Source organism: Eretmochelys imbricata, chromosome 22, assembly GCF_965152235.1.
Source record: "Eretmochelys imbricata isolate rEreImb1 chromosome 22, rEreImb1.hap1, whole genome shotgun sequence".
NCBI classification, from domain to species: domain Eukaryota; kingdom Metazoa; phylum Chordata; order Testudines; family Cheloniidae; genus Eretmochelys; species Eretmochelys imbricata.
The window spans coordinates 6,773,813-6,799,862 of NC_135593.1; the positions used below are offsets into that span (position 1 = coordinate 6,773,813).

The 26,050-nt window shown below is 49.7% G+C and overlaps 1 protein-coding gene across 1 annotated transcript in view; it reads right to left on the reverse strand.

Moving 5' to 3' along the window:
• ETS1 (ETS proto-oncogene 1, transcription factor) overlaps positions 1-22,189 on the reverse strand; it is a 71,989-nt gene extending 49,800 nt beyond the window's left edge. The window contains exon 1 of the mRNA XM_077839807.1: positions 21,811-22,189. Within this exon, the coding sequence (XP_077695933.1) occupies positions 21,811-21,892 (82 nt within the window). The 5' untranslated portion in view covers positions 21,893-22,189. The remainder of the gene's footprint in view (positions 1-21,810) is intronic.
• Between the last annotated feature and the right edge of the window lie 3,861 nt (positions 22,190-26,050).

Below are 26,050 nucleotides of genomic sequence, written 5' to 3' on the forward strand. Positions count from 1 at the left end.
CGGCTCAGCAAGGAGCTGTCCTGCTCAAGGCCCTGTGAAGGCCCAGGACAGGGAGAGCAGAGGTATTTGCAAGTCAGGAATTGGCAGCACGGTGTCAGGCGTGCTCTAGAAAGGAGGCATCGAAAGGGAAGGCTGCCCACAGTGTGAGCTCGCTAAGCAGGGCTACCAGCCCCTACACTGCACTAAAATCAAATTATAAATGAAATTCACCATTGCAGGGCTCTCTGCTCATAGACAGGGCCATAATAAATCCATCAGATGCCTTCCCTATCTGTGATCCCTCTAGTAAGACTCTGAAGTTCACGGTCTGATTAGCTAATTGCTCTCTTCCACACCCTAATACTCTTAGGACAACCCCTCCCACACCCAACCCCGCTCTCCTCCTCCAACCCATCACACACACACCCATCTCCACGGCCAACCCTCTCCAGTATCACAGCCCCACTCTCCCTCCTTGGAAAGTCAATGGACAGTGACACCATGAGTCTCAAACCAGGCCATCAAAAAAAGGAGGACACTTCGGTCTAAAGCCACGTCTACACTACAAATTATGTCGACCTAACTGACGTCAGCGTCCTCACCAGGAGCACTTGCCTTGATTGTACTGTCTGTGTGGGGCATTGTGGGATGGCTCCTGAAGGCCAGTTACAGTCGACATAAGAAACACAGTATCTACACTTATACTGGGTTGGCCTAACTACGTTGACTGTGACTGTACACCACTCGGGGAGGTGGGTACTAAATCAGCATTGAGAGCCAAATTTGAGCAAAAACGCTTGCACAGCTAGGTCGACGCAAGGCAGCTTATGTCTACCTGACCATGTAGTGTAGACCAGGCCTAAGGGTGGGACTCTGCCATAACGCTCAGGGGTGGTTACATAGCAACTTAACTCCCAGGAGCTGGGAGTTATCTGCCTTAATCCTACTTGCATCCAAGGGACACTGGACACACCAAAACCCAACACCAGCCCCCTCCTCCCACCCCCCAGCCATCCCAGCCTGGAATTCCCCAATCCCAGTTTGACTGACAGCCAAAGTCTTGGAGACACTGCTCTCTCTGTGTCCCTAGTGCTTGCCCCCAGGCGGAGTCAGTGACATGTAATGCCAGACACATGGCCACATGGCGGAAGATAGACTGAACTACCCTCAAGCTAGGGTGACGTTCCATGCCAAACATCTCTCTCCCCAGCATACACCCGCCCCCCCTCCACCACTGGTACACAGAAAGACTGTCTATATGCTAGCGGAGCAGCAAGCCCCTGCACGTCTGGTGACTCCTGCTGAGGCTAGACCTACTACTGAAATGACTGCCTGGTTTGGAAGTTGGCAGTACTCGGTGAGCTCAGCTCGGTTTAGCACTGAGCCTCTAACCGTGCAGACGTGCTAAGAGCGCTGAGCTGGCTGCAGGTTGTCACTGGACTGTCCTTCTGCTAGAGACGGGCTATCTTTAGGGGAGCAGCTGTCTGCTCAGACCGAGATTTACATCCTTGAGAGGCAGAAAGCATGAGGCCATGGTCCAGCGGGACTCCTCAGACACAACACGCCGGGGTCGCCTCCCAGGAGTGTGTGTGCTTGGAAAGCCGAGAAGGTAGAGGGAGGGTGGACCAAGAGCTCACTTCCTAGCTCTGCAGCTGAAGATACCTGCAGCTCTCTCCACTCCCACATTTGCTTCAGCAAGATGAGCAACTAGGCTGATGATCAAATGGGGGCGGTTGCTCAGAGGGAGCGTGCAGGTTGTAAGAAGTCCCCCATGCATCACTGCAGGCCCTTTATGGTTTCATCATTCCTGAGAGAGGGCCCCTTTCTATAAAACATGGCTACTGAGGCATCTCTTTCCATACAGCGTATACAACTCCTCTCCCCTGCGGCTTCACTGCTCCGGTACCCACACTGGGTTAAGATTAAAGGTAGCTTGGGTACACTTACACAAGCTGCAGTCTCTACACATACCCTTAGCATATGCCACTTTCCAGCAGGGCTTGATGAGAGAGGACAGGAAACGTGGAGGAAAGAACAATGGCTCTGTGTTGTACCTTCTCGAACACTGGGGTTGCCTCTGATCACCCTGCTCTTTGGCCTGCCCAGTTCTTTTCTGCTCAGAGACCTCGCCATCAAATCTGAGGCTAAAATCTATTTCCTTACCGAGAGCTTTTCGCCATCCAGCACAGGATGTGCACTCCCGAATTTACGATAACAGGGCAGGCCTCAGTCCCCCCCGCACGGTTCTCATGCCTAGTGGCCCTACTTGATTTGCCATAGGTTTTTTTTTTTTTTTTAAGGAAATAAAATACCCATGTCTTTGCTTTTAAATCAAACAAATAATTGTGCAGGCTTTGCAAGCAGATCAGGACTGGGAGTTCAGAGCGAGGCTGATAAATCTGAAGAGGGTTTGTTCAGACCAAATAATATTAGACCAAGAATAATCACCAAAACAACATATGGCTCCTCCGAACAAGTAACCAATTCCTGCAGCTACTGGCCAGAGATCATGTGGCTATTAATGGTCTCAGCCCCTTTTTTCCCCTACCCTACAATCAGAATTGCCTCTCTGCACCATTGTGTCTATTGATAATGGAGTTTTGCACTTGGAAAGGTCCCCTCCTCGTCCGCTCTTTCTGGCCCTCCCGCCTCCCCCCGCTATGGTTCAGCTGCGCACGGAGCAGCCCCTGCATCAGATGTTGAAAGCAGGGGAATTCACAGAATTCACAATCAACTTTAACCACCTTACCCAGCTTGGCTGAATGTTTCTTCCCCTCTTTGGAATTATGTTGCATTAAAAGACAAGAGAGCGAGTCAGAAACTGGATCAGAAATGCCCAGGACAAGGGGAAGCTGCGGCCTCTCAATCAACCAAGTTTCAGAGTAGCAGCCGTGTTAGTCTGTATCCGCAAAAAGAAAAGGAGTGCTCGCTAAGGTGCCACAAGTCCCCCTTTTCTTTCAATCAACCAAGTATCTCCCCTCTTCTCTAGTGTGCCGCTCTATCGGCTGAGCAAGCTCTATTCCTTCAGTCCCCCCGGCACCTGGCATCATGGCCTCCATCCTTCCAGCGGTCATGGCACCAGCAATGCCACCATGTGGTCAGACACGGAGGGCGCTGCTGAGCCCTGCAAGGCACTTCCCTCCTGCGGCGCTCAGCCTGGCCTGTAGCTCTTCTGCCGCCAGGCTGCGAGGAGTGGAGTGGCCACTAGCCACCAGCCCTGCCCAGGTGGCTTCAGATTACTTAAGGCCCCAGGCAGAAGGCTACATAAGCACCACTCTCAAAGGCACTGGAAACCTGGATTCCAGGGCCTCTACCGCTTGAGCTAAAGGTGCTCGTTCCCAGTAGTGGAGCAAATCCTGCCTCCCCGCGCCCCGGGGCTAGCCTGCAGAGAGCAACATCCCCCATTCATGCGCACAGCACCAGGGCACTCAATCCTAGCACCGGCCCTGGGTAAATTCCAGGGAACAGGTAGGTTTGCAGCACGAGTCCCCCTTGCGGTCTGTGAGCCGGGCATACGCTGCACAACGGCCGATGCTCCCTGCCCGCAGAGAAGCGGGGAGATTTCTCTGGTTCGGATGAAAAGCATTTACAGTCGGTGTGTTGCTGGAGAAAGGTGCTAGATGGGCAGCCTCTGTCTAGCCAGAGAGCAGGTACAGCCTGGGCAGCAGCAGGGCAAGCTGCGTGCATATACACACACACCCCGCCACCCCACCCACGCGCTCCATGCCAGCCGGGGGAGGACATCTCAGTTGCACTCTCCATGAGCCCTCAGCCTCTTGCTGAGACTGCAAACCAGGGGGCCAGTTGTGGTGGTTCCTACGCAGCATAAACCTGTCTGCTGGGAAATGGACGGATCTTTATCCCATTCTTAGGGCTTCCGCAGGGATTCTCAACCTGGGGGCCATAACCCCAAGGGCTGGGAGGTGTGGCTGGATGACTGGGAGTCCCCAGGATCCTGCTCTCCCCGTATTGGTGAAGAGGAGTCTGAGAGGGTGGCGCGTCCCTGGTTGGATCCTGTCTAGCTGAGAGGTGAATCTGGAAAGAGAGAATGGGGGCTAAGGATGGTCCAGTGGTTCGGGTGCTAGCCTGGGATTTAGGAGAGTGGCGTCCAAGTCCCTGCTCTGCAGCAGACGTGTGAGACTGTGGGTGAGGCACTTCGCCTCTCTGTGCATCGTTCCCCATCAGTACGATGGGAATAGGACGCTGCCTTGCCTCCCGGGCGGGTCGTGAAGGTACATTAACCATGGCGAGGTGCTTCAGTAACAGAGGCAAGAGAAGTACCTCCAACCATGAGCCAGTGGCCCAGAGCAGGTACCGTAGTGTCCGAGTACTTTTACCAAACTATGGATTCAGCCTCCACCACCCTTGCAAGAGGATGTATTATTCCCTTCCTGCTCTGTTACTTTTACACAGGTGGGAAGACTACGGCCCAGAGAGCTGCTGGGGGGAGTTTCCAAGTGCAAATGGCAGGGAGGTGGCCCTCACCCGCCCCCCAGTCCTCCCGTCCCCAGAAGGCACTTGTCAGACAGCTGCCACAACAAAGGGTTCCTGAGCCTGCACCACCATCGTCCTTCCAGTCTTGTCCTTTAGGACCACACGATGCAGCCACCAGGCAAGGCACCCGGTCTGCCAAGTTGCAGGGAGCTGACCTGCTGTGACCACCCCACCAAGGGGAAACAAGGCCACGTCAACCCCTGGGCTAGAGGGATGCACCAGATAGGCCATGAAAGGCCTTTGCTAGCCCTGATTTCCTGCCAGGGATGGGACAAAGCAAACACAGGGAACAGAAGGAGGTGGGAGTGAGCTGTGGAAGGCAGCCAGAGACATGTTCCTTCCCACAGGGCTGCCCTGAGAGCCTTGCTTGTCCCAGCTGCAGAGCCAAAGGCCTGGATGAGGGTCCGTTCCATGAATGACTCCGGGCGGGGATTACATCACTTCCCAGCCTCCTCCTCGCTCTCTCGATGGACAGCTGGGAAAGCGGGGGGGGGGGGGAAGGGGTGTAGTGGGATTAAATCAGAGTGGCTGAGGGCCCTCGGATTGGCTCTCAGGCAGGCTGAGCCTGGAAGCAAAGGGGGAGAGGTGGAGGTACACTCAGGATGCAGCACGCAGCATTTGCAAGGTGTTAAAGAATTACAGCCAGTCTGGCCCCAAGCCTTCCCCGGCAGAAGCAGACGGTGAAAGGGCTGATTGACTGTGGCCGCTTTGGCCAAGTGGCTTTTTTTTTTTTTTGGGCGGGGATGGGGGGGGGGCATGTCCTTTGGCTACTTGGGGTCCGGAGGTCCTTGCCAAAGGGACTCGGGGAATCCTCAGCGGATTGTAAGCGCCCATGGTGAGGTTCAGCTCGGATAGCTCAGGCGATCAGCCACGGGCAATGGATCCTGTCACCTCTAGCTCATCATGTGACGTCAGGTCTATAGCAACTGAAAGTTCTCACCATCTCATGGCTTATGTGAGATTGGGGAGGGAGGATTTGAGGGGCCGCAGTCCAGCTTCTTCCGGCGTGTAGCTGGTCTGCGACTGCTAGCATCGAATATCTCCAACGGCCGATGAGAGGACATTAGATGGGGAGGGCTCTGCGTTACTACATGGAATTCTTTCCCAGGTATCTGCCTGGTGGGTCTCGCCCACATGCTCAGGGTCTAACTGATCATCATATTTGGGGTCAGGAAGGAATTTTCCCCCCAGCCAGACTGTCAGAGACCCTGGGGGGCTTCATCTTCCTCTGCAGCATGGGGCACAGGTCCCTGGCAGCTTTAAACTAGTATCGATGCTGGAGTCTCTGTAACCTGAAGTCTTGAAATCGTGATTTGAGGACAGCAGTGACTCAGCCATAGATTAAGGGTCTCTTACAGGTGGGGGAGGCTCTCTGGCCTGCAATGAGCCATAGGTCAGATTTGATGATCACGATGGTCCCTGCTAACCTTAAACTCTACGAATGTGTCCATATCACAAAAGGTAGCAGTGCCACGGTGATGCCAGCAGTTCCCTCCAGATCACAATGGCAGGTGGAGCCATGGAGCTTGCAAGCCTGTGCTGGATCTGTGGATAGAGGACAGGGAGGCTGCTGGTGTGTGGACGCTGCTGCCCGTCATGGTGACCCATGTTCGCTCATTGTTTCCCTGTACTTCCCCGTCTGTTTGTGTCCACTTCCAGTACCTTGTCTCACACTTGGTTTGTAAGCGCCTTGGGGTGGGGGCTGTTCTTTTTTTCTGGGTTTGTACAGCACCTAGCACAATGGGGTCCCTTGCCATGACTTGGGCTCCTAAGTGCTCCAAATACTACACAAGAAGAGAAAGGACTTCAAATCTCAGGGCTGTCCGCACAGCGCCCTTCACCAACACTGACGCATGGAAAGACATTGCAGCCACCTTGCCTCTCAGCCAGTCCGCGCAACACAAAACTTCTGGCAAAGATCTGAGTCACGGGCCTGATCCAAACCCACTGAAGTCAATAAAAGACTCTCTGGGTCAAGGCAGGCCGTGCGTTGCAGGTCTCGTGATCGTGCTTTCAGGGAAACAGAGTATGCCAGGCTTTTCCTGCTATGGCAGACGTCTCGTTTCTTTCCCTTCAGTTAAGCCTGAAATGAACAAACTCCTACCCTCACTGAAGCCAGCTGAAAGTTTGCCTCAAAAAGGGATGTTGTTGGGGTGACATTCTGCTCAGGAGCAACTGTGGGGAAAGAGAGTGGGGCGAGACGGGAGGGGCAACCCACTGAGAAGCTGGGGAGGGGGCCGAGGCAGAGAGCCGGAGAACGGGTGAAACTGAACAGAAAGGGACAGTGGCAGAGAGGGGGAGAGAGGAAAGAGACAGGGAAAACATAAATACAATACACAGTGCCCTCGCTGGGCCAGTCCAGCTGATCAGGGCTCAGAGACAGCCAGTCCCTGAGAGGGAGTGCTGGCTTCCCTGGGGCTAGAGAAACCAGGAATCTAAAAGGTGAATCAGTGTCGGGGTGAGGAAAAGGTTTAAAAACCACAGGGCAAAAAAAGATGAAGGACCAAAAGCAAAACCCGAATTCAAACTCTGGGCAGGGCTCCAGGCCCCGAACCCTGGGTCAGGCTCCCGGCTCCAGGCCCTCGAGCGCCTGGGTCTCTGAGTACACAATCTTGCCAAGCAAGAAGCAGCCAGCAGCTCCCACAGCCTGGCTTGGCTCAGGACCCCAGAGGTTGGGAAATCGTGAGTCTCATAAGGGCTCTGACGAAGGCAGGAGCACAAAGAGCTCCGTGACCGTAAGGGGATCTTTTTGGAACAATCTTTTCCGAGACAAGTCATGAGATTGTTTCTTCCCTGGAATTTGCTCTGGCAGCTCCCATTGGCCGGGCGCTGCTGACTCAAGAGACAGCCTGGCTCTGCCCTCCAGATGAGTAAATAAATTGACAGGTTGGTGGTGGTGGGGGGCATTCCACATCAGCGCAGGATGAGATGAAAGAGGGGGAACGAGTGCAAGCATGGCGTTATGACTCCTCATGCCTTGCGCACTCAGTCAGACGAGGATACAGCCCTGACTTGGCAGCACGCTAGCTGCTGCTTTGTAATACACTGAATTAGTCACTGGATTAGCGAGCACATTTACACACACTCGCACCCAGCTGTTTAAAGACACACTATCTCCCCCCACACACACACACCCTCCTGCTTTATTTTCCCCCTGTATTTTTATATCCCGAGGCCAGATTCTGGCTTTCAATCAGCATTTGCTCTTTGCAGCCAGCAGACTTCAGAGGCAAGAAGCAGCCCTCGATTACAGACTGGAGACGCAGAATGGCTCACGCCGCTCGGGTCAGCCCCCCTCCAATATGGATGGATCCAGGGAATGGATCAGAAACGGGAGGATAGGAAGTTGGGGAGTGATGGGACCTCCCTGTCCCCACTCATTTCTCCCTCTCTTCTGAAGCACTTTAATGTAACCAATTTGCACAGTGGCTAGATCAGCCTGACAGACTGCAAGGTTGTTCTATAGGATCCATACAGGCCCCATAATGCAGAGTCTAGCTGCTTGAAAGTGGGAACAACAAGGGAGAGTCATCTAGCTCGAAGGCAAAACTCACACACGACCCGGGCCTTTCATGTTTAAAGAGTTAGAGCAGGCTTCAAATCTGAAGCTCCTTAGAGGGATGGAAAATAGCACCAGTGACTAACAGCCCTGCTGGGCCACAGCTACCATGGCAGCTCCAAAACCTCTCTGCTTATGTAGGAAGCTGAAGCTTTCCTGGCATGACTGCAGAACACCCGGACTACGATGCTGAGGTACCCAGGTACCAGGAACAGGATGTATCGCTGGGACGCTAGCAGCTCATTCCTCTGCACCTAACTTCATAGATGAAACAAGCCCACAAGAGAGGTGTATTTTACTCCAGGAGAGAGAACTAAGGGTCTAAGCACAGGTCTGGGAGCCAGGACTCCTCGCTCCTCCCTCCAGAAGTAATGCCCTCTGTGGTGAAACCATGAATAATTCTCCTATTTGATCTCACACAGTTGTTCTGAGAACGCAGCAGTTGACGCCCATCTGACGCTTTCGAGACAAAGCGCTGAGTGTTCTCATTAGAGTTGTTTGGAAAGTGCGTTCTTTTTCACACTCATTTTTTTTTCCCTCCTTTCAAAATTTCTCATTACATTTTTCTGCCTTTTCTTTGGAAAAACAGTAACAAAAAAGTGGGGGGGTTCTGAAAGCTAATGATTTTCAGTTTTGGATAAAAACATTCAATTTTTGAAAACAAAACCTTGATACCGAAAACCAAAAATACGGAGGGGGGGGGTCATTTCTAAAATTTTGACCAAAACAGCACGTTTTCCCATCAACCATTCATCTGAGTCAAGCAGGCATTTTTCAATAGCTCTGGTTATCGTACCAAACCCATCACCATGTAGGAGCTTCCAGCGGCCACTGTGCTATACATTAGCCACTCCCACCTTCATGGCACCAAGGGGTATAGAATCCAGCTTCTCCTTCTTCAAATCCACAGCCCCTGACAGTGCAGTCTGCAGCAGAAGCTCTGTTAATTGCAAGCAGTGTAGGGCCTATGACACACAATTGAGCAAATCAGATTCCAGCCAATAGAGGGCAGTGGTGCATACAAAAATTAACTGTTAATTATATTGACTAGCATGCTTGATGCCAAAATTCTCATGGATGCCAAAATTGCCAGTCCCAACAGCCAAATGCAGCCTGTCCTCCCTTGTAACTACAAAGGAGTCTGCTAGAGAGGTTTTAATACTGTTGTTTCAATTCAGCTGTCAAGGAAAATACCAAGAGAAGCAAAAATGGGTGGTGATGGTACATTTAAAAATAATAATTTAATATGCAACTCAAGAGCAGCTCTACCCCTGCTGCCTTGCTCTGATGTTACACCTCTGTGCCCATTTTCTACCCTGTGGATGGACAAAGGCAGTATATATAACTGTACCAGACTGAGCAGGAGAGTGGAAAGAGGGTCTTGAGATTAAGCACAGTGGTTGGAGACCAGCACCTCTGGGTTCTGTCCCCAGCTCTATTACAGACCTGCACAGTGACCTTGGATGAGACTAGGTAGCTCAGTTTCCCAATAAAAGTGCAATACTGATTCCTTGTCTCATGGAACCTAAGTTAATCAAGCACTTGGAGACCCTTTGATAGGATGTGCTAGAGAAGGGCTGGAACTGAAACGTGCTGAAGTTAACACCAAAACTCCCACTGAATGCAATTTAGTGCAGGCGTAGGCTTTCAGAATGCAAAGTCTCAGCTTAGTTCAGTCACCCCACTTTACACTTTAACTTGTTTGTCATCACTTTACTCTTTCATGCTCAGATAGAAAAGTGGGGGCAGTAGGGTACCGAGAGGCTAAAATTAGCAGGACAGGGTGTGCATGGCTCGCCCAGGCATCTCATGACGAGGTCGATACGCACATTCCACGTACATCTGACAGACTCCTTGGAAACACGTCCTCCGTGCAAATATTTGAAACACGAATTGGAGCTGGGATGGTGGGGGAGGGGCTTTTGGGTTTTTGGCACGGCAACTGGGTTCTCTCATTCAAACCCAAATTCCTAACTGTGCCACCACCCTTTGGGAAAGCGCGACAACATACATAATCCCCATGGAGCCAAGGTAAGCCCCTCCACATACGAAAATGCATTTCATTCCTTAACAATCCACTAACGCCTTGCAGAGTTTGGGTGCCAGCATGACATTTCCAAGCCACCCCCGTCAGTGTCTACCATCTGGGAATCTCCTCCCTTTGCCGTGTGTAGGGAGAGTTGCAGGCTCAAATCCCAAGAGAGAGTATACACCAGCACTCCACCCCACAGACACACTAAGTCTTGTATGGGGCACAGATACAAGCTCCCTGGCCAAGAACCAATCTGAGATTAGCTGCGTGTCTAGCCAGTAAACACTGATTCACCCCTGCGAGTGCATGCATATCTTTCCTTCTTGTAACATTCGTAGAGCACGGACTGTCCTGTGATAAGAGCTCTACATCTGCAGGTATTACAGGAGCGATTTAGTGGTTGGAACAGGGGACTGAGAGTCAGGATTCCTGGGTTCTAATCCTCGCTCTGCTGCTGACTCCGCTTCAGACAAGTCACTTAGCTTCCCTGCCTCAGTTTCTCTATCTGTAAAGTTGAGCCTGTCTCACAGGTTTTAGAGGTGTTCAGGCCTAATTTGCAAGGTGCCTGGAGATCCTCAGATGAAATGGACTAATCATGAAACTATCACTACACTAGGGGCGGGGGGAATCAAGCTACTGCCCCAGCCCTGCTCAACCCCAGGGCAGAACAGCACCAGGAGACACTTTTACACAGGGTCAACTAGGGCCGATGCTGAGACCACGGGAGATGGGGGACACATAGGACAGAGGACAAAAATGGGGTAAATACTAAACCTCCTCCATCCTCAGCAGGGAGAAAGATGGGCAAACCCTCAAGGCCTTCTGAGAAGTGGAGTGGTGAGGAGGGAAGACATCAGAGAAGGGGAACAGAGATCTAGCATTTTCACCTACAGAGGCCAGAGCGGATAACCCTGCCCCATGCCAAGAGAATACTGGAGGTAGGGATACACGTAGAGGAAAGAGGCTGTTTGGAGGCCGGAGGGTTTGGGGGCCTCTGTACATTTGGAATAAACCTCCAAACTTCTGCACATCTACCTGGACCCCAAGCTCTGAAGCCCTGATTATACCAAGCAGCCATATTTTAAATGAGCTAAGAGCCACCAGAATTCACATATAACTTAGCATCACCTACATGTACAAACTCTTAAGGTACAGTTCTTGTCTGCAAAACGCAACATTCAAATGCTGAGAACAAAGCATCTGCCTCCCCACCCCCCCGGATCCAAATGCTCTTGAAATCTGGGGAGAGTGGGATCTCGATAAGAACTTGGGGCCCATCAGTGGTTTAAACAACAGCCAACTCGGTGGCCAATTTTATTTTTTTACGTCTCTCCGGGCCAGGCTGTGAACTTTGTATTCCCGCTGGGGGAGCAGTTACTCACTAGAGTAAAATGACTTGGTGTTTAAGTGTCTGCAGAGCTGGGCTCTGAATTCTCACCATTTGCAAGTACAGCTAGCAGCAAGCACTAGAATGAACTCAGCTTGGATTTGCACCAGTTGAGACACAGGTGTAAACACAGCAGCTAGGCAATCCTGAATGCATCGTCTCACACAGGGCAGCAGTAAAGGCTCTCTTAGTAGCCAACATTAACATACCGCTATTATCGTTGGAAACAGCGGAGTCGGACCAGAGTTTCGTGATAAGCAGAGCCAAAAATAAATACTAGAAAAATCCAGCAAGGCAGGCGGGTGCACCAGAAATCCAGCCTCATTAGAACTTGAGCGGCCCTCCAAAAATCCCACTGCACCTGGGAAAAATGCGGGCTCTTGCTGAAGAATCAATAAATATTTATTGTTTCGCCAGCAGTATTTTGAGCGTGGATGTAAGCATGGCCCAACGCCAGCAAAACTGGAGTCTTCTTGGCCAGCACGGCAGACAAATTTCTCTCTGTATCTATTTGGAAGATTATAAACGACACAAGGAAAAAAAAAAAAAGAATCCCACAGGGCAGGGAGCAGCTTAGTCACGGAATAGGAACAAAGGGGCTGAGATATAGAGCCAGATCCCAGGTGGTGGGCGAATCGACGTAGTCCCACTGACTTCAATGGAGCTATGCTGATTTGCACCAATTGTGGATCTGGCCTTGTGCCCCACCAGGCTCAAATACCTCATGTTACAAATCTGGAGAGCTAGGGCCTGGTCCTAGCTGGATCTGAGCGAGCAGCACCTTGCATCCAAGAGCAGCTCCACGCAGGTGCCATACACACAGCTCACTGCAGCACAGGGCCTCAGAAAGGAAGCTGTTGACAATAATACAGCTTGATCAATAGGTAGGACGGCCGTTGACTTCAGTGGGCACAGGATCAGGCCCTCGGCCACTTAAAGGATGTAAGATTTGATTTTGGTAAGCCCTGCAGAACAGCGAACCAGACGGGGGGGTGTAAGGGAAAACACTGAGGGTGAGTGGATGAACGGCTGAGCTCCAGCCGTGGAATGAAATTGCTTGTGAGCCAGCCCAGACAATGACTGGAAGCAGCCAGAGAAATGTTCATTGCACCTGATGGCAAAGGGCCCAATTCAACAGCCGTTGAAATCAGTGGGAATATTGCCATTGACTTCAATGGACGTTACGTTAAATGCCCTGGATCTAGAAGCTGCCTTGAGCGGCTTGTCCCTGACGCTGGGGTTAGTTGGTGCACGTAGTCAAGGGGCAGAGAAATTCAGAGGTGTGTGTCATTCACAGACTGGGCATCTGTCTCTGAGGAAGTCAGGCAATTTGCCCACCTGGCACTTGTTGCCACCTGACAGGGTAAAAAGAGACAAACCTCCTTCCCCCTCTTTTGGCTCAACCCCGCTCAGAAACAGAAGTGAAAAATAACCCATGGCAGGATGCCCAGTTCCAGTCTCTAATACTTGACTCCCATTCCCCCCACCCACCAAAAGAGGCTGACGTTAAGGACCATGACTGAAATGCAGCCACTTCTGGGGTGGGGGAAAGCAAACAGATGTCACAGAGCACACTGTGACAGCAGTGGGATGGATGGAAAATGCACTCCAAGGATGGTGCGGTCGATCCCTTTGCAAAAGGACCATGGGATCTGTAATACTGATGATGAGCAGGCAGGAGCTGAGCTTTTAAGGCCTGGCCACAAAAAGCCAAACATAGTAAACTCCATGCGGTTCACACCAGATGAGTATAGGATAGGTGCCACCCTAGTGGCTGGTCCACCAGAGGATAAGAGACTACTACTACTACTAGCGGTTAAAGGAGTTCTTTCACTTGCTCAGGTGGTTCAGGTCCATGCCACAGGTTCATGGTTCAAACCCTGCTGATGACCCAGTACACCTGGAACTCCAACTGGCTTGCTCAGAACAATAAAAGGCTAGAATGCCTCTGGGAGAACTCACACCTGTAGTTTCAAGATAGGGAGGTTCAGCAAACCAGATGCTTAGCCCCCTAAGCCACCTCCCTGCAGCTCAATAAGCTAGAATATCTTTTCTTTAAACCAGACCTCTGCCCATCTGGCTGCACAAAGAAACGCAAAAATCCAGGCAAAGTGGTGAAGAAAAAAAAAACCCCGAAGGTTCCTCTTCCACCAACCCTGAGACTGACACCCAGGCTGCTCATGCTCCACCTTAGCCCTTCAGTAGCATCCAACCTATTGAGAATGGAGGACACCATTAGTGTGATGTGAGTGAGAGTCAGAAAACTCTGCTGGTTTTAAAAGAGGTATGTTCTTACTCAGCGCACACCTGCTCCCTGAGTAGCTGTCTGAGCAAGACAGAAACGGCCGGAGGAAAGTGGGGCTCTGCCATTCTGTCTCCAGCAGCAGAGCTATCCTCTGAAATTCTGGGTGTTGGATCTGTATCCATGAAGGTAAATGGGACCCACAGCTTGGCTTTCAGATCCCAGGCAGCACTTGCAGAGCTGAAAGTTTGATGGTTGGTGGGGGAGTTATCTTCTGACTTGTAAAGCAGACAGAGCTGGAGGAAGGGTGGTCCGATGGTTAGTGCATTAATGGAGGTCTCGGGAGACTCAGGTTCAATTTTACAGTTGGGAAACTGAGGCACAAAGAGGCTGAGGCCCAGTTCTTTAAAGGTATTTAGAATTGAAGATTTCAATGGGAGATAGGCACCTAAATACCTTTGAGGATCTGGGCAAGAACAGCACTGCCCTACCTCACACGGGTGTTGTGAAGATAAATCCCTTCCAGACTGGGAGGTGCTCAGATACTGAGCCAATGGGGGCCATATCAATCCCTAGGAACATGCCCTTGGGGCTGGATTTTAACTTAACTGTCTGCCCTGAGTAAGGGCTGGTGCCTAAATAAATGGAGTCTGTTCACAGATATCAGTGCAAGCAGGATTGGATCCCAAGGCATCTAAAATTCTGGAATATCAGTGGCAAGCGATTCTGTTCCCAGGCGTAAGGAATGTTGGACAGTTGTCTTGCAAGCAGCCAAACTGGTACAACTATGGAGATTTTGATCCTCTCCTGTAGCACAGCAGTTCATCCAGGCAATTTTAACAACAGTGCTAACTTTGAATTGCCCTTCTGAATTGCCATGGGCAGGAGGAGGGCAATCACTTGCCATAATAACACTATATCTTCTTAGATAAGGTATTTGAAGTAGAATAAACCAGTCTGAGTGAACTGCTGGCCAATGCAGTGAGGAACCTTTTAAAAATATGCATTGCCTTGGATTTGGGATCCTTACAATCCTGTGACAAATTTGCCCCAATTCAGGCAAGAGGGTTTTTCTCTTGGACCAGTGAGACAGACACAGAAGTGGTTTACAGATGCATGCACTACACACGTGAGCATCTTTTCTCATGTAATATAGTTGTCTTGCTATACTTGAGTATTGGTTTGTACCAAGCCTGACGATGGAAAGCAGATCTGCCAGATCAGAGTGACAGTTAGTCTTTTACAGAAACATTTCTTTTAGCTGGTTTCCTTGTAAATATCAGCCTGTCCTATTCCAGGCAGAGAACATGCAAACCCCAGCTACTTTGCTGTATAACCGCCAGCAGTCAGCTATCAGCGTGCAATGCCTGTCATGAAACTTGAAACTTGACTGCAAACACTCTCTCTCCGTGGAGAGCTGAAAAGCAACAGACCAAAATGATACTTTATTCGTCATTTATTTTATAAAGTTTGTCCATCTACATACAGCACATGGAAATGGCATGGCAAATTGGAGGATGCTCCATGTAATTACATTGTAATTGCACAGATATTACATGGTTTATCTGAGTTCTCTGACATAAAGCATTGCCAAGTGCAAGAACGGAAGGTTGGTTTTGCTCCCCTGGACCGGAAATATTGTTCTGTTTTCCCTACACAAAGCAAAATATGCCCTATTATTCTAGGTAACTATTTAAATGAAGGACAAGAAATAAAGTACAAACATCATTTCACATGAGTGTCTCCCACATTACAATCCTTTTGACTGCCGTTCTCCTTTGCAGACAGATGTTTTACAGTTAAATAAATTGCAACACAGAGAAAACATAATCAAACTATCCAATGGGAGTCAGGCGTCTAACCTGCTTTGGCACTTTTAAAAATTGTCTCTATTTGCATCTTTAGGTACCTGAATATCTTTAAAAACCTAGGCCAAAGTCCTCTCATGTTTCCAGTCCCAAGACCACATTATGGTAAGGTAAGAGCTAAACCTGATGCTACGGAGCCTCTCTTGTATACAATAGTGAAGCACTTCACTGGTAGCTACTGCCACCCCAAACTACCTTACATGATAGATATGTAATATTAAATTATTACTAATGAGTCAAGACACCACATGTCACTGCTGCTACTTATTCGCACAGTACCATAAGGAGACAATTTGCAATGCACTTCTGGAGCGAATACCTTCACCTGCTGATCATTTGCAAATACCATTATCCACAGGTCCTTTTATTTCTGGCAGTGCTGTATAGCGAGTAGTTCATTGGCCTATCTGTCAGGAGACCCGAGTTCTAATCCTGCCTCTGCTGTGTGACCTCAGAAAAGTCACCACCACTGTTTCTTTGCCCACCTTTTGTTGGCTTATAGTGCATGTTCTTCAGGGCAAAGACATGTCTCTCATTATGTGTGCGGACCTAGCACAATGGGGTCCTCGTCTCAATTGGGCTCCTTAGGCACTATTATAATACAAATAATAATACTAAGGTATAATAAGGAAATTGTCATAGAATAACTAGAAGCAAAGAGACCATGACGGTGCTTCATCCCTATTGGTGGCTGCATTTGAGCACTGGTGATCAGTACAGTGCATGGGGATGAAAGATGTTGTAAGTAGGAGGTAGAAGACCAAAAAGAAAAAGTCCCTTAAAATCAGTAGGGAAACAAAGGATGCTGTGGATCCAGAGAGCAGCCCAATGGGACAGCCCTGCCCAAGGATGACAGGAGTATATGATGTGGAACCAGGTCTGACTTTGTTAGCACCCTGTGGGGCAAGAAAATCTGCTCCCTTCCCCTAAAGTTATTGCCCCTCCTCCCTTCCTCCCACCTACCCACCCGCTCATCTATCTGAGCAATTGCCTCCTCCCAAGGGATGCTCCCAGTTCTGGAGCAGGTACCTTTAGTTCCCAGATTCTGCTGCGATGTGCATTGAAGGGAATGCAGCCAGTGCTTAAGATTCTGGAGTACATCCAAGACCCTACGGTGCACTGCCTGATCATAGCCAATGCTCTGGACCCTCAAGCCCCATCTTTTCCCCTCCCTCCCTCCACACCTTTTATTTCTGCAGGAGTGGTAAGTGGATGGAAAAAAGTTCTGCAGGCCTAAAGAGCAATTCAGGAATAGCTTTCTTCTGAGTAGCTACAGCAATGCCAGTGTTCTTCCCTTAGGCCAGTCAGATGGCTCCCCTTGAATGAGACTGCCCCGCTTATTCACCTGCCCTAGCCTCAGAGTGCACGTAACAGGCCCTGCGCATGAAGGTGTTCCTGTTACACTTGCTAGAGGAAGCAGGGTAAACATTGCATTTTACAAGGGATGAAAGATGGTCTTGTAGGCAACAGGCCTGGTGGCCAGACCTCCCTGTTTCTATTCACAGCCCTGCTGCAGACTCTCTGCACCACCAAATCACTGTCGCTTTGCCGTGCCTCAGTTTCCCCACCTGGGAAATAGCGATCAGAACACTAAACTCTGGGGTGTTGTGAAGGTCCATTCATTCATACTTTCAAAGCACCCTGAGATCCTGCTAGGGAAGGCAGTGTAGACATGCATAGCACATGTGCGCTCACGGGAGGATTTCCTTCATTTGGAAAGCCCCTGAATTACTTGGCTAGGTCACTAGATTGCTTTTGCCTTTAAAGAGGGGAGAACAGAAGGAAGCGACCCTGCCAGTGAAGAGTTAAGCCACTTCCCCATGTCCAAATGCTGATGATCAAAGCCTCCCTCACATGTTGCACTGGATTAGATACCACATAGAAGCGTTCCACTTCCCCTTTCCTAACAGTAATCTTGCTGAAGAACCTGAGCCCATCTCATCCCTACCCTATAAACCAGGTGAAGGGCTCTCCCAGATAAAAATCTATCATGAAGATGCCGCCCCTGCGTGATCCAGTGGAAATAATGAGTCTCAAGGTTACAGGACTCGGGAATATGCATGAGAAATAATGTCATGACAGCGCTCCCACACAGTGTTTGTTACACCGCCCACAAAGAGATGGATTCTTCTTCTGGTGTAAATGAGGAGCAAGTCCACTCAGCACAACACCCACCTCAAACTGGGAAGAGCAGGAGGAGAATCAGGCCACAATCTCTCCCCATTTTAATGTTCTATTGTCTTGCTGCTCGGTCACCTGTGGAAAACCCCAAGGGCAACAAGTCACAGAGTTCATTAGGGAGAAATGAACTCCTCTCTTCCGAGTTCCAATACACGTCCCCAGCTTTCAGCCAGGGCTGCCAAGTGGCTTTTTTACTCTAACCACAGAGGCCAGGTCAGCGTTTGCAGAGCTGCTGCATGTAGAGGGATGCACCTAGGGCAGGGTTTACCAATTTCAATATTATTTAAAAAAAAAAAACTGGTTAGCTGTGTCCCACCTTTTATAGAACGGCTGGCAAACTTTGCCCTGCCAAGTACACCCTGCAGGCTAGTTAGGGATTTGGAATTTAACCTGGCTCTACTGTACATTCAAATCATGTATTAAATTATTACTCTGATAACCCACTTAACATGCAACATCTACCTCTCTAACTAGGTTCTTATACAGACGCCCATCACCCTGGTATCTGAGTCAACTTCTCATCTCACACACACACGTTGGCAACAAGGCCTGGATCTCACTTTGGAAAGTTTCATACAACTTTGCACCCCTTGGTCAAAGGCAACCCACATTACTTTTAAAACGTCTGGGTGTGCTACACGTCCCATCTAACTTTCCTGAGTGAAGGTGGGTTGAACAGGGGAGCAAGATTTTATTCCAGGGGAAGGGAGAGAGGAAGTGAGAGGTGGGAAGAGCTTTACCCGGCTATCAGCCCAGCCCATGCATCTTCATTGTTTTACAAGAGCATCAGGCACCTGGCATATTCAACACTGTTGATGCACTGAAATAAACTAAGACTGCAGCAATTCTCACTGTATACAATTAAGCCGTCAGATAACAGGGTGACTCACAGAAGGCAAAAACATCAGGAAGGAAGACTAGATGGGTCAGGGACTGAAACCTTGTTCAGCAGTGACCAAAAGTTGACACTATCGGTGTTCGTTGTCCTATTGGAAAGGAGTTGCTGGTCTCCGTCCATTCCTAGTGAGGCAAGCATCCGTATCCCAAAACACTGTCACCTTTGCTGGCAGCCTCCGAGGGAGTCTAAGGTTCATCGGACGGAGCACCATCAGCTTCCAGAGACGGCAGTCCCGAGCCCCACCCCATGATCTTGACATTCATTAAACTACAGGAAGGAAAGTTTCAACTTTTCTTTTAAAAGTTATGGGGGGGTAGGGGGAGGGTTAAGCCGCCTAATTGACAACACTGACTTTGGCTCACAGGAATAGTACAACCACCAAAACAGAAGCAACGGGAACTACATGCAATAGGAAGTAGTCTAATTTTTTAGTGTTCTTTCGGCCGAAGTTTGTACTTGGGGTCAGCCGTTAAAAAAATGCCTGCAGTCCGCAAATGCACAGGAAGAATCAGGTTGAAACTTTAACGGGCTTGTTAATGTACAGAAAAGCCACTCAGCTTAATAGAACCTATGGGAAAAAAGTTCTCTTTCCGAACAGCACCAGACAACCTGAGCAGGGCAGAATTCTGCTCTCACCTTACCTGCATGGAACTCCATCAATCCCAAAACTATTGAATGGGTGCAGAGCAGAATTGGGCAAATGGCAAAGAAGCCTGTCACTGGCTAGTGCCAGGAGATGTTAAAATTTAAACAGACACCTTAGTATGGGTAGAGAGACAAAATAAATCCCCCAGTCCCTCCATACAAATATCCCCAGTAAATTCAGATACTTCTGCTCATCATATCTCCCTGCCTTTACCTTGCAGACAAAGTAACCTTGTTCCTTAAACATGGGAATAATCTTTTGTTTAACATTCTCCTAACCAGAGCTTGCAGAAGTAGGCATAAATGGCTAACAATGTCAAAGGTGACGCCGGGCCAGACTTTTAAATGTTTTTAGGCACCTAAAGATGCAGATAGGGATTTTCAAAAGAGGGCCGAAGTCCCACCGAAATCAGTAGAAATTAGGCGCCAAACCTGCGTCACCACTTCTGAAAATTCCACTAGGTGCTTATCTGCATCTTTCGATGCTTAAATACCTTTAAAACTCTGGCCATTAGGAGCTTTCAATGAAACTTAGACCCTTAAGTGCCTAAATTGCTTCTGAAAATGGGACTTAGGTGCTTTTGAGATTTGTACCCAGTGTCACAACATTACATGGCCATAAACATCACTGGTCTGATTGCCAGAGGTGCTGAGCATCTGCAAATTTCCACTGAAGTTGCCTTTGAATAATCAGGCTGCATATACATGGATGCCTGCACTTACATGTGACGTTGTGCAACCTAAACATGTATTGATTTACGGTAGCTATCTCCAGACAAGCTGATCTGATGCAGAGATAAACTACGAGCTGGTATGCTAACCACTAATCCATTGCTGGCCCCTTGTATTTCTACTGTCAGCTGTCACTTCATTTCCCACATGCAGTCTGAAAGCACGTCAACTGGCAGGAACAGAGCCCAGACTGGATTTCCTAGAAACTCAATAATTGACCAAGAAATGCAGAACTCTCCGACTGGTTTATTTATTCCTTACACTGGTACCCTACAAAAGCCAGAGACGCCAATTTCAGTCAACGGGAGATCTTGCCACTACTCTAGCAATGGAGAGGAGCTATGGGGCTGAGCTTACCCCCCTCTTGTACCTAGATGGAAAAGTTTTTGCCACAGGCCCTTTCATGATTGAAGACCTACACTCTCCCCCAGCAAAAGCTGAAATGGAAGTTACTTGAGCGTTGGGGGACAGACAGGCAAGTTAAATGAGGTTAGACTGAGAACAGCAGCCCTTATTATGGCAGAGACTGAACTATTAGTGTTAACCACAGAAAGCAGTAACTCAGCTTATAGCGGGTAACAATAAACACAGAGCAACATGTTACTGAAACACCCTCTCAAGATAACATCAGCTCCCCTCCCAACACACACATTCTCCAGGGAAAGAGAGAGAAGCAACAGCCGCAGCAATGCTCGCTGGTTTAAATGTTTAACAGGTCTGCTGATGGGCCCACATGCTAGGCTCGGGGTTTGGTGGGCACAAGATATTTCCAGGATCTTGTGTGAGGCACTAAGAGCTGCCTCAGTAATACAACCGCTCGAATATTTGAATGAGGGAGAGAGGTGGTTTCTCTGTGTAAAAGTCATCAAAGCTTCTTCCCCTTCTCCAAATCTCTCCTTAGTCAGTTGTCCCTCGCTAAGTAAAACAAATCATCTAGAGAAGGGAGAACCACGTGAGAGAAGCATTCGTGTCGGCAATAAAACAGTCTTACAACTGATCCGAGATCAGAGCATGTTGCTTTATCCCCATCTTCCCTAAATGCGTTTCTGGATTCTTGTATACAGGGAGTTACGAGGGAGGGAGGGGAAAGGGAAGAGGTCGCCTGCAGCAAATCCCGTTACAATAAAAGTTGGGGGGGAGGGGGGAAGTGGAGGGGTGGTTACAATTTCAGCCCACACATTTTGCAAAACTCGCAAGGCAAATATTTTACCCCCATCTCCCACCTCCTAAAAGAACAGCTGCAAAAATAAACTGCACCGAGGGGAAAGATTCTCATGAATCCCAGGGGACAAGAATCTTAGAACCTGGTCAAACAGATCCTAAGCGGCCGCAATGCAACAGAGCCGCAGCCAACCCTCCCAATGAACTTCAGCTAGAGACCGACTGCCGCGACAACATGCCCATGGGATCGCCTTCCCAGGCCCAGTGGTCCCACAGTGCAGGCGAGACATCTCCCGGCACAGATCCAGCAGTGAAATGAATCCCAAGCACCAGAGATCCCGAATCAGCGACCAAATGCTCCAACAGTGAAATTAACCCCGTGTCCGTCCCCCCCCCCCCCCCCGTCCCGTCCCCCCCCCACAAAAGCCAAGATCACAGACCTAAGGCTGCAGCCCTGAAAAGCACTAACCAGAGCCAGGATCAGAGCGCACAGACCAGATACAATATATTAACCCACCCCACCCCGCCTCCAAGAGCAAGGATCCAGCCGTGAAACTTACCCCCCTCCCTCGCCACAGACACCCCCGCTCCTAGCTCCGGTGGGGGTGGGAGGCAGCCGCCGGCAAGCTTACCCGGGGAAGGGAAGAAATCCACATCCACCTTCTCAGTTTTGATGATGGTCAGGGTGGGTTTCAAGTCCACCGCCGCCTTCATGGTTCGCTCCCGGCTTCCCTCGGATTTATTTGGAAATAGTCACTGTCCAGGGGGTAGGGGGAGGAGAGGTTGGTGCCTGGATTCCCGGGCCCCCCTACTGGGAAGGGTGCTGTGCGCCCCTGCCTGCCTGGCGCAAAGTTGGGCGCTTGGAGAAGAAGGGGGAGCGTCTCTCCTCCCCTCCCTCCTTCCCCGGTCCCACGCTCAGCTTGGCCCTTCTCCTCCTCCTCGGCCCGACGGGGTCGGTATCTCTCCTTTCGCTGCCTTCCGCACTCCCTCGCTCTTATTCTTCTAGGGCGGATCTTCTCACAGCCGCCGCAGCTGAGTCGCCCCCCCCTCCCCGCCCCTCACCCCTAGCCCAGCGGGAAGCGGTTGGGGTGAGGAGCTCCGGGCTGCAGGGAAGGGGAGGGAGATGGGCCGGGCTCAGCTTCGGTGACAGCGGCTGGGGGAGGGACCCGGCTTCCTCCGCCCAGCCGGCCTCCAAAGCCCAGAGAGGCGCGCACGGTTCCGGGCGCTTTGGAGAGGGCAGGGCGCACCAGCCCCTCCACAATGGAGAGGGACCCTGCCCCACCCAGCCGATGGAGGAAAGGGGAGTTCCCTGCCCAACTAGAGGGTCCGGCTGGGGGGGGAAGGCCCCATATTCCAGTAAAGTCCCATGCCCCATAGATAGGGTGTGTGGAGAGGGAAAGTCCCCATGCCTGTCCCATTAAGGTGAGTGGGGAGAAGGTCCCATGCCCTATCCACCTAGTGCTGGAGGGAAAACAAGTCCCATCTAGGAGCTGGCTGGAGAGAAAGTTCCAGGCGCCTTCTCGAGGGTGGGGTTGGAGGGGAAGGTCCCAGGAAAATGTCCTGTCGAATTTAATTGGGCTGCTCCCCACTAAAATGCTACAGAATTTACTCTGAAAACCTAGGAAGAATTGAATAGAGAACGAGCGCCATTCTGTAGAGCAATTAAGCCATCCTATCCCTATCATGCTCCATGAAATCCTATAGGACTTTTCTAGGCGGGATGGATAAAAATAAGCAAATAAGACTGCGGCAGGATGATACCACAGTTTGGACTCAGCTATACACAGTGCTGTTTGAGCCAAAGCCCATTGAAGTCAATGAAGAGACTCTCCATTGACTTCAGTGGGCTATGGCTCAGGCCCAGCTAGGAGATAACTGCATAGCTACATGCCTTCATAGAGCTTTCTGTCACCTAGAGCATCTGTTCACAGCTAAAAACTGAACAAAAAGACATGTATTCATTAAAAAACCAGCACCAGGAATCTTCGACTAGGACTCGATGAGAAAACACAACTTGTCATGGCAAGCTACCCCATGGAGACACTTTTGATTATCCAAGATGTCGAATTCTTGTCGAACCCAAGACATCTGCTTTCCTCCTGGTACTGTTCACTCCCTCACCTGAACTGTCAAGAGTTGCTGTGCACAGTTATGCAGCTTGATGCACGCCACACCAGAAGTGGCTGCATTCATTGGGTATCTGTGTGGCATGTATGCTCAAGGAAGTGCATGCATGCTGATGGGATTGTGTGTGTGTGCGGGGGAGGGGGAAATGTATGTGCATCCTGGGGTTTGTTTGTGTGTGCATGGGGAGGGGAGAGAAAGGCAGGAAGAGAGAGAGAAAGTGCGTGTGCCCACACGCATGTGTGGGCATGAATGCCTGGAATGATTGGAAGTTATTTAGTACAGCTCTAGTTTGCACAACTGGTTTGTAAAGGGGCTTGAAAGGTGCTATAAAGATGTGAGATCAATATCATACCACTGTGTCGTGAACTTAACTGAAGAGAAGAATCTCGGTTTTCACATAAAATACAGTATGTTTTATAGGTAGCAAAAACTTCAGACCACAAACGGCAGAGCAAGAAAGGAGCTTATGACTCAGAGATGTCAATTTACCGGTATAAGTGTAAAAAAGACCAAAACAAATGTCCTTAGCAACCTGCCGTTGTGGTTCTCACTCTCAAAAGCTAACAGTCTCTGTTATATGCTGAGAGAGACTGGATCCTTTTACTCAGAGATGGGCTGAATTCTCCATTCCAGATCTGAACACCACAGAAACAGGAGGCAGTTTGGATCCAAATTGCATGGCTAGCTCTATTATCTAGGAAGGGATGAACCAAAATCCCGATTCCTAACAGGTATAAGAATCTGAATAGACTCGCCTCATCGCCAAAGCTTACCTATGTCTAGATGCAGATACAAACGTTGTCGCTCAGGGCTATTTCTAGTTGTCCCTAGTGGTAGTTTTACCATTGACCTAGAGCACATTTCTAGAGGAAAGAGCCATGTGGCTTAGGAGGCAGTGGGGTTGAATAACAAGGAGTCAGGAGCCATGGGGCTTGATTCTCACTAATCCCCAAATCTTCCATCTATTTAGGTGCCTAAAGAAGCAGACAGGCACAGAGTGCTGAAACAAGTTAGGCTCCTGACTCCCACTGACATTCAATTAAACTTAAAGGCTAGAACCACAAAAAGATTTAGGCACCACTCAAAACCTCCACTCAGCTGTGGCCCAAACCCATAGGTGCCTAAATTCCCATTGCTCTGAAGCTTCTGCTGGTAAAGTCCTGTAGGCACCTAAGCTTCTGCCTGTGGGCATGGGCAAAACTGCCTGTGTTCGGACACTGCTGAGCTATTTGACACCCTACTTCACACCGAAGCCTTGGCAGGATTCTCATACTAGGCATACCGAGGGGGCTGATACCACGGCACACCTACCACATCCGAACTATGGCTTAGCATCGCCATGCCCAAGTCCCTTTGCAGATCCAGCGTTAGGCACGTAATCCACTTCAGTGCTTTTCAAAAAAATCTTACTAAGCGCCCGTCTTTAGGCACCTAAATCCCCTTTACCCTACTCTAGCCGTGGAACTCTAGCAAAATGAGAACCAGGCTCCTGGATTCTATTCCCAGCTCAGCCACTGATCCACTGCATGAGCTCAAAAAAGGTCAGTCACTGCCTCAGTTTCCCCACAGGGATACTAATTCCTACCCACTTTTCAAAAGTGCTTTGAGACCTGCCCATGAAAAGCTGTGCACAAGTGATAAGCATTCTTCTTCGGTATCTAATGCAGCAATAAAACTGGAAATCTGAATCTGAAAACGCATGATCAATAGCAGTACACGGTTCTTATTTCACCCTGTTCCTCTGTTAATGAGATGCTGTGCTGAGGGCTTGTATTTCCCTTTTGCTCTCTTCATAGATTTTTATTTTAGTTTTGCTCTTCTCCTGGTATGACTGGGAAACAGGGAGAGAGACAAAAGTGGAGATGAGTAACAAAGAAAGGACGAGGTTAGAGCAGAACCTTTCCAGTTCAAAATCAAAAGCTGATGCAAAAGAAACAGCTGCCCTTCTGTCGGACTTGTTCCAGCGCAGGCTTGGGAAGGGAAACATGATGCAATTTACACAGGCCGATAATCTTTCCCTTCCTATGTTTCCCAGGAATGCTGTAACCTCAAGGACTATGCATGTGTGAGCATATATACATGCATGCTGTAATTTGCTATGGGGAATGGCACGCTGTGGGAGGGGAAGACCGATTACATAGCTGGCTGCAGATTTTTGGCTGTAATGATGAAGCCATCAAAATGCACCTGTGGTCCCCACAGTATTAAAATGACCCAACCATTCAGAGGCGTTCGATAATCCAGGCTCTTCACATTGAGCCCCAGCCTCCTGCAGCAAACCACAATCCTCAGAATGAAACAAGATGACACATGCTACAAGATGAGACATGCTCAGAGTCTTGCCCCAGTGGTTGGCTGATGGGGATGGGCTGTCAACATCATCCATGAGAACGTACCTAGGAGGGAGCGTGGAAGGGTCAGCCAGTGGGATATGCAGAGTGCTGTAATGACAGGCAGGAGAATTAAAAAACTCTGCCAGAGGGGCCAAAGCCCTCATCTCCCGTAGTCAAGCCCTAGTCCCATGGGGCAATAATCCTACTTCAAGTGATAAAATTCCATGGACTGGCTGGGATCCCGAGCACCTGAAGCGAGCATCTTCCCTTCTGGTCAAATGCAATAAAGAGGTTTTTCTTAGGAAGTATATTTCAGTATACGCACAGATTCTTGGACTCCCCACTATGTTCTGGCCCAGCCAAACAAACGAGATGAGGTCCCAACATGATTGTAGTAGCTTCTTGCTCCTCC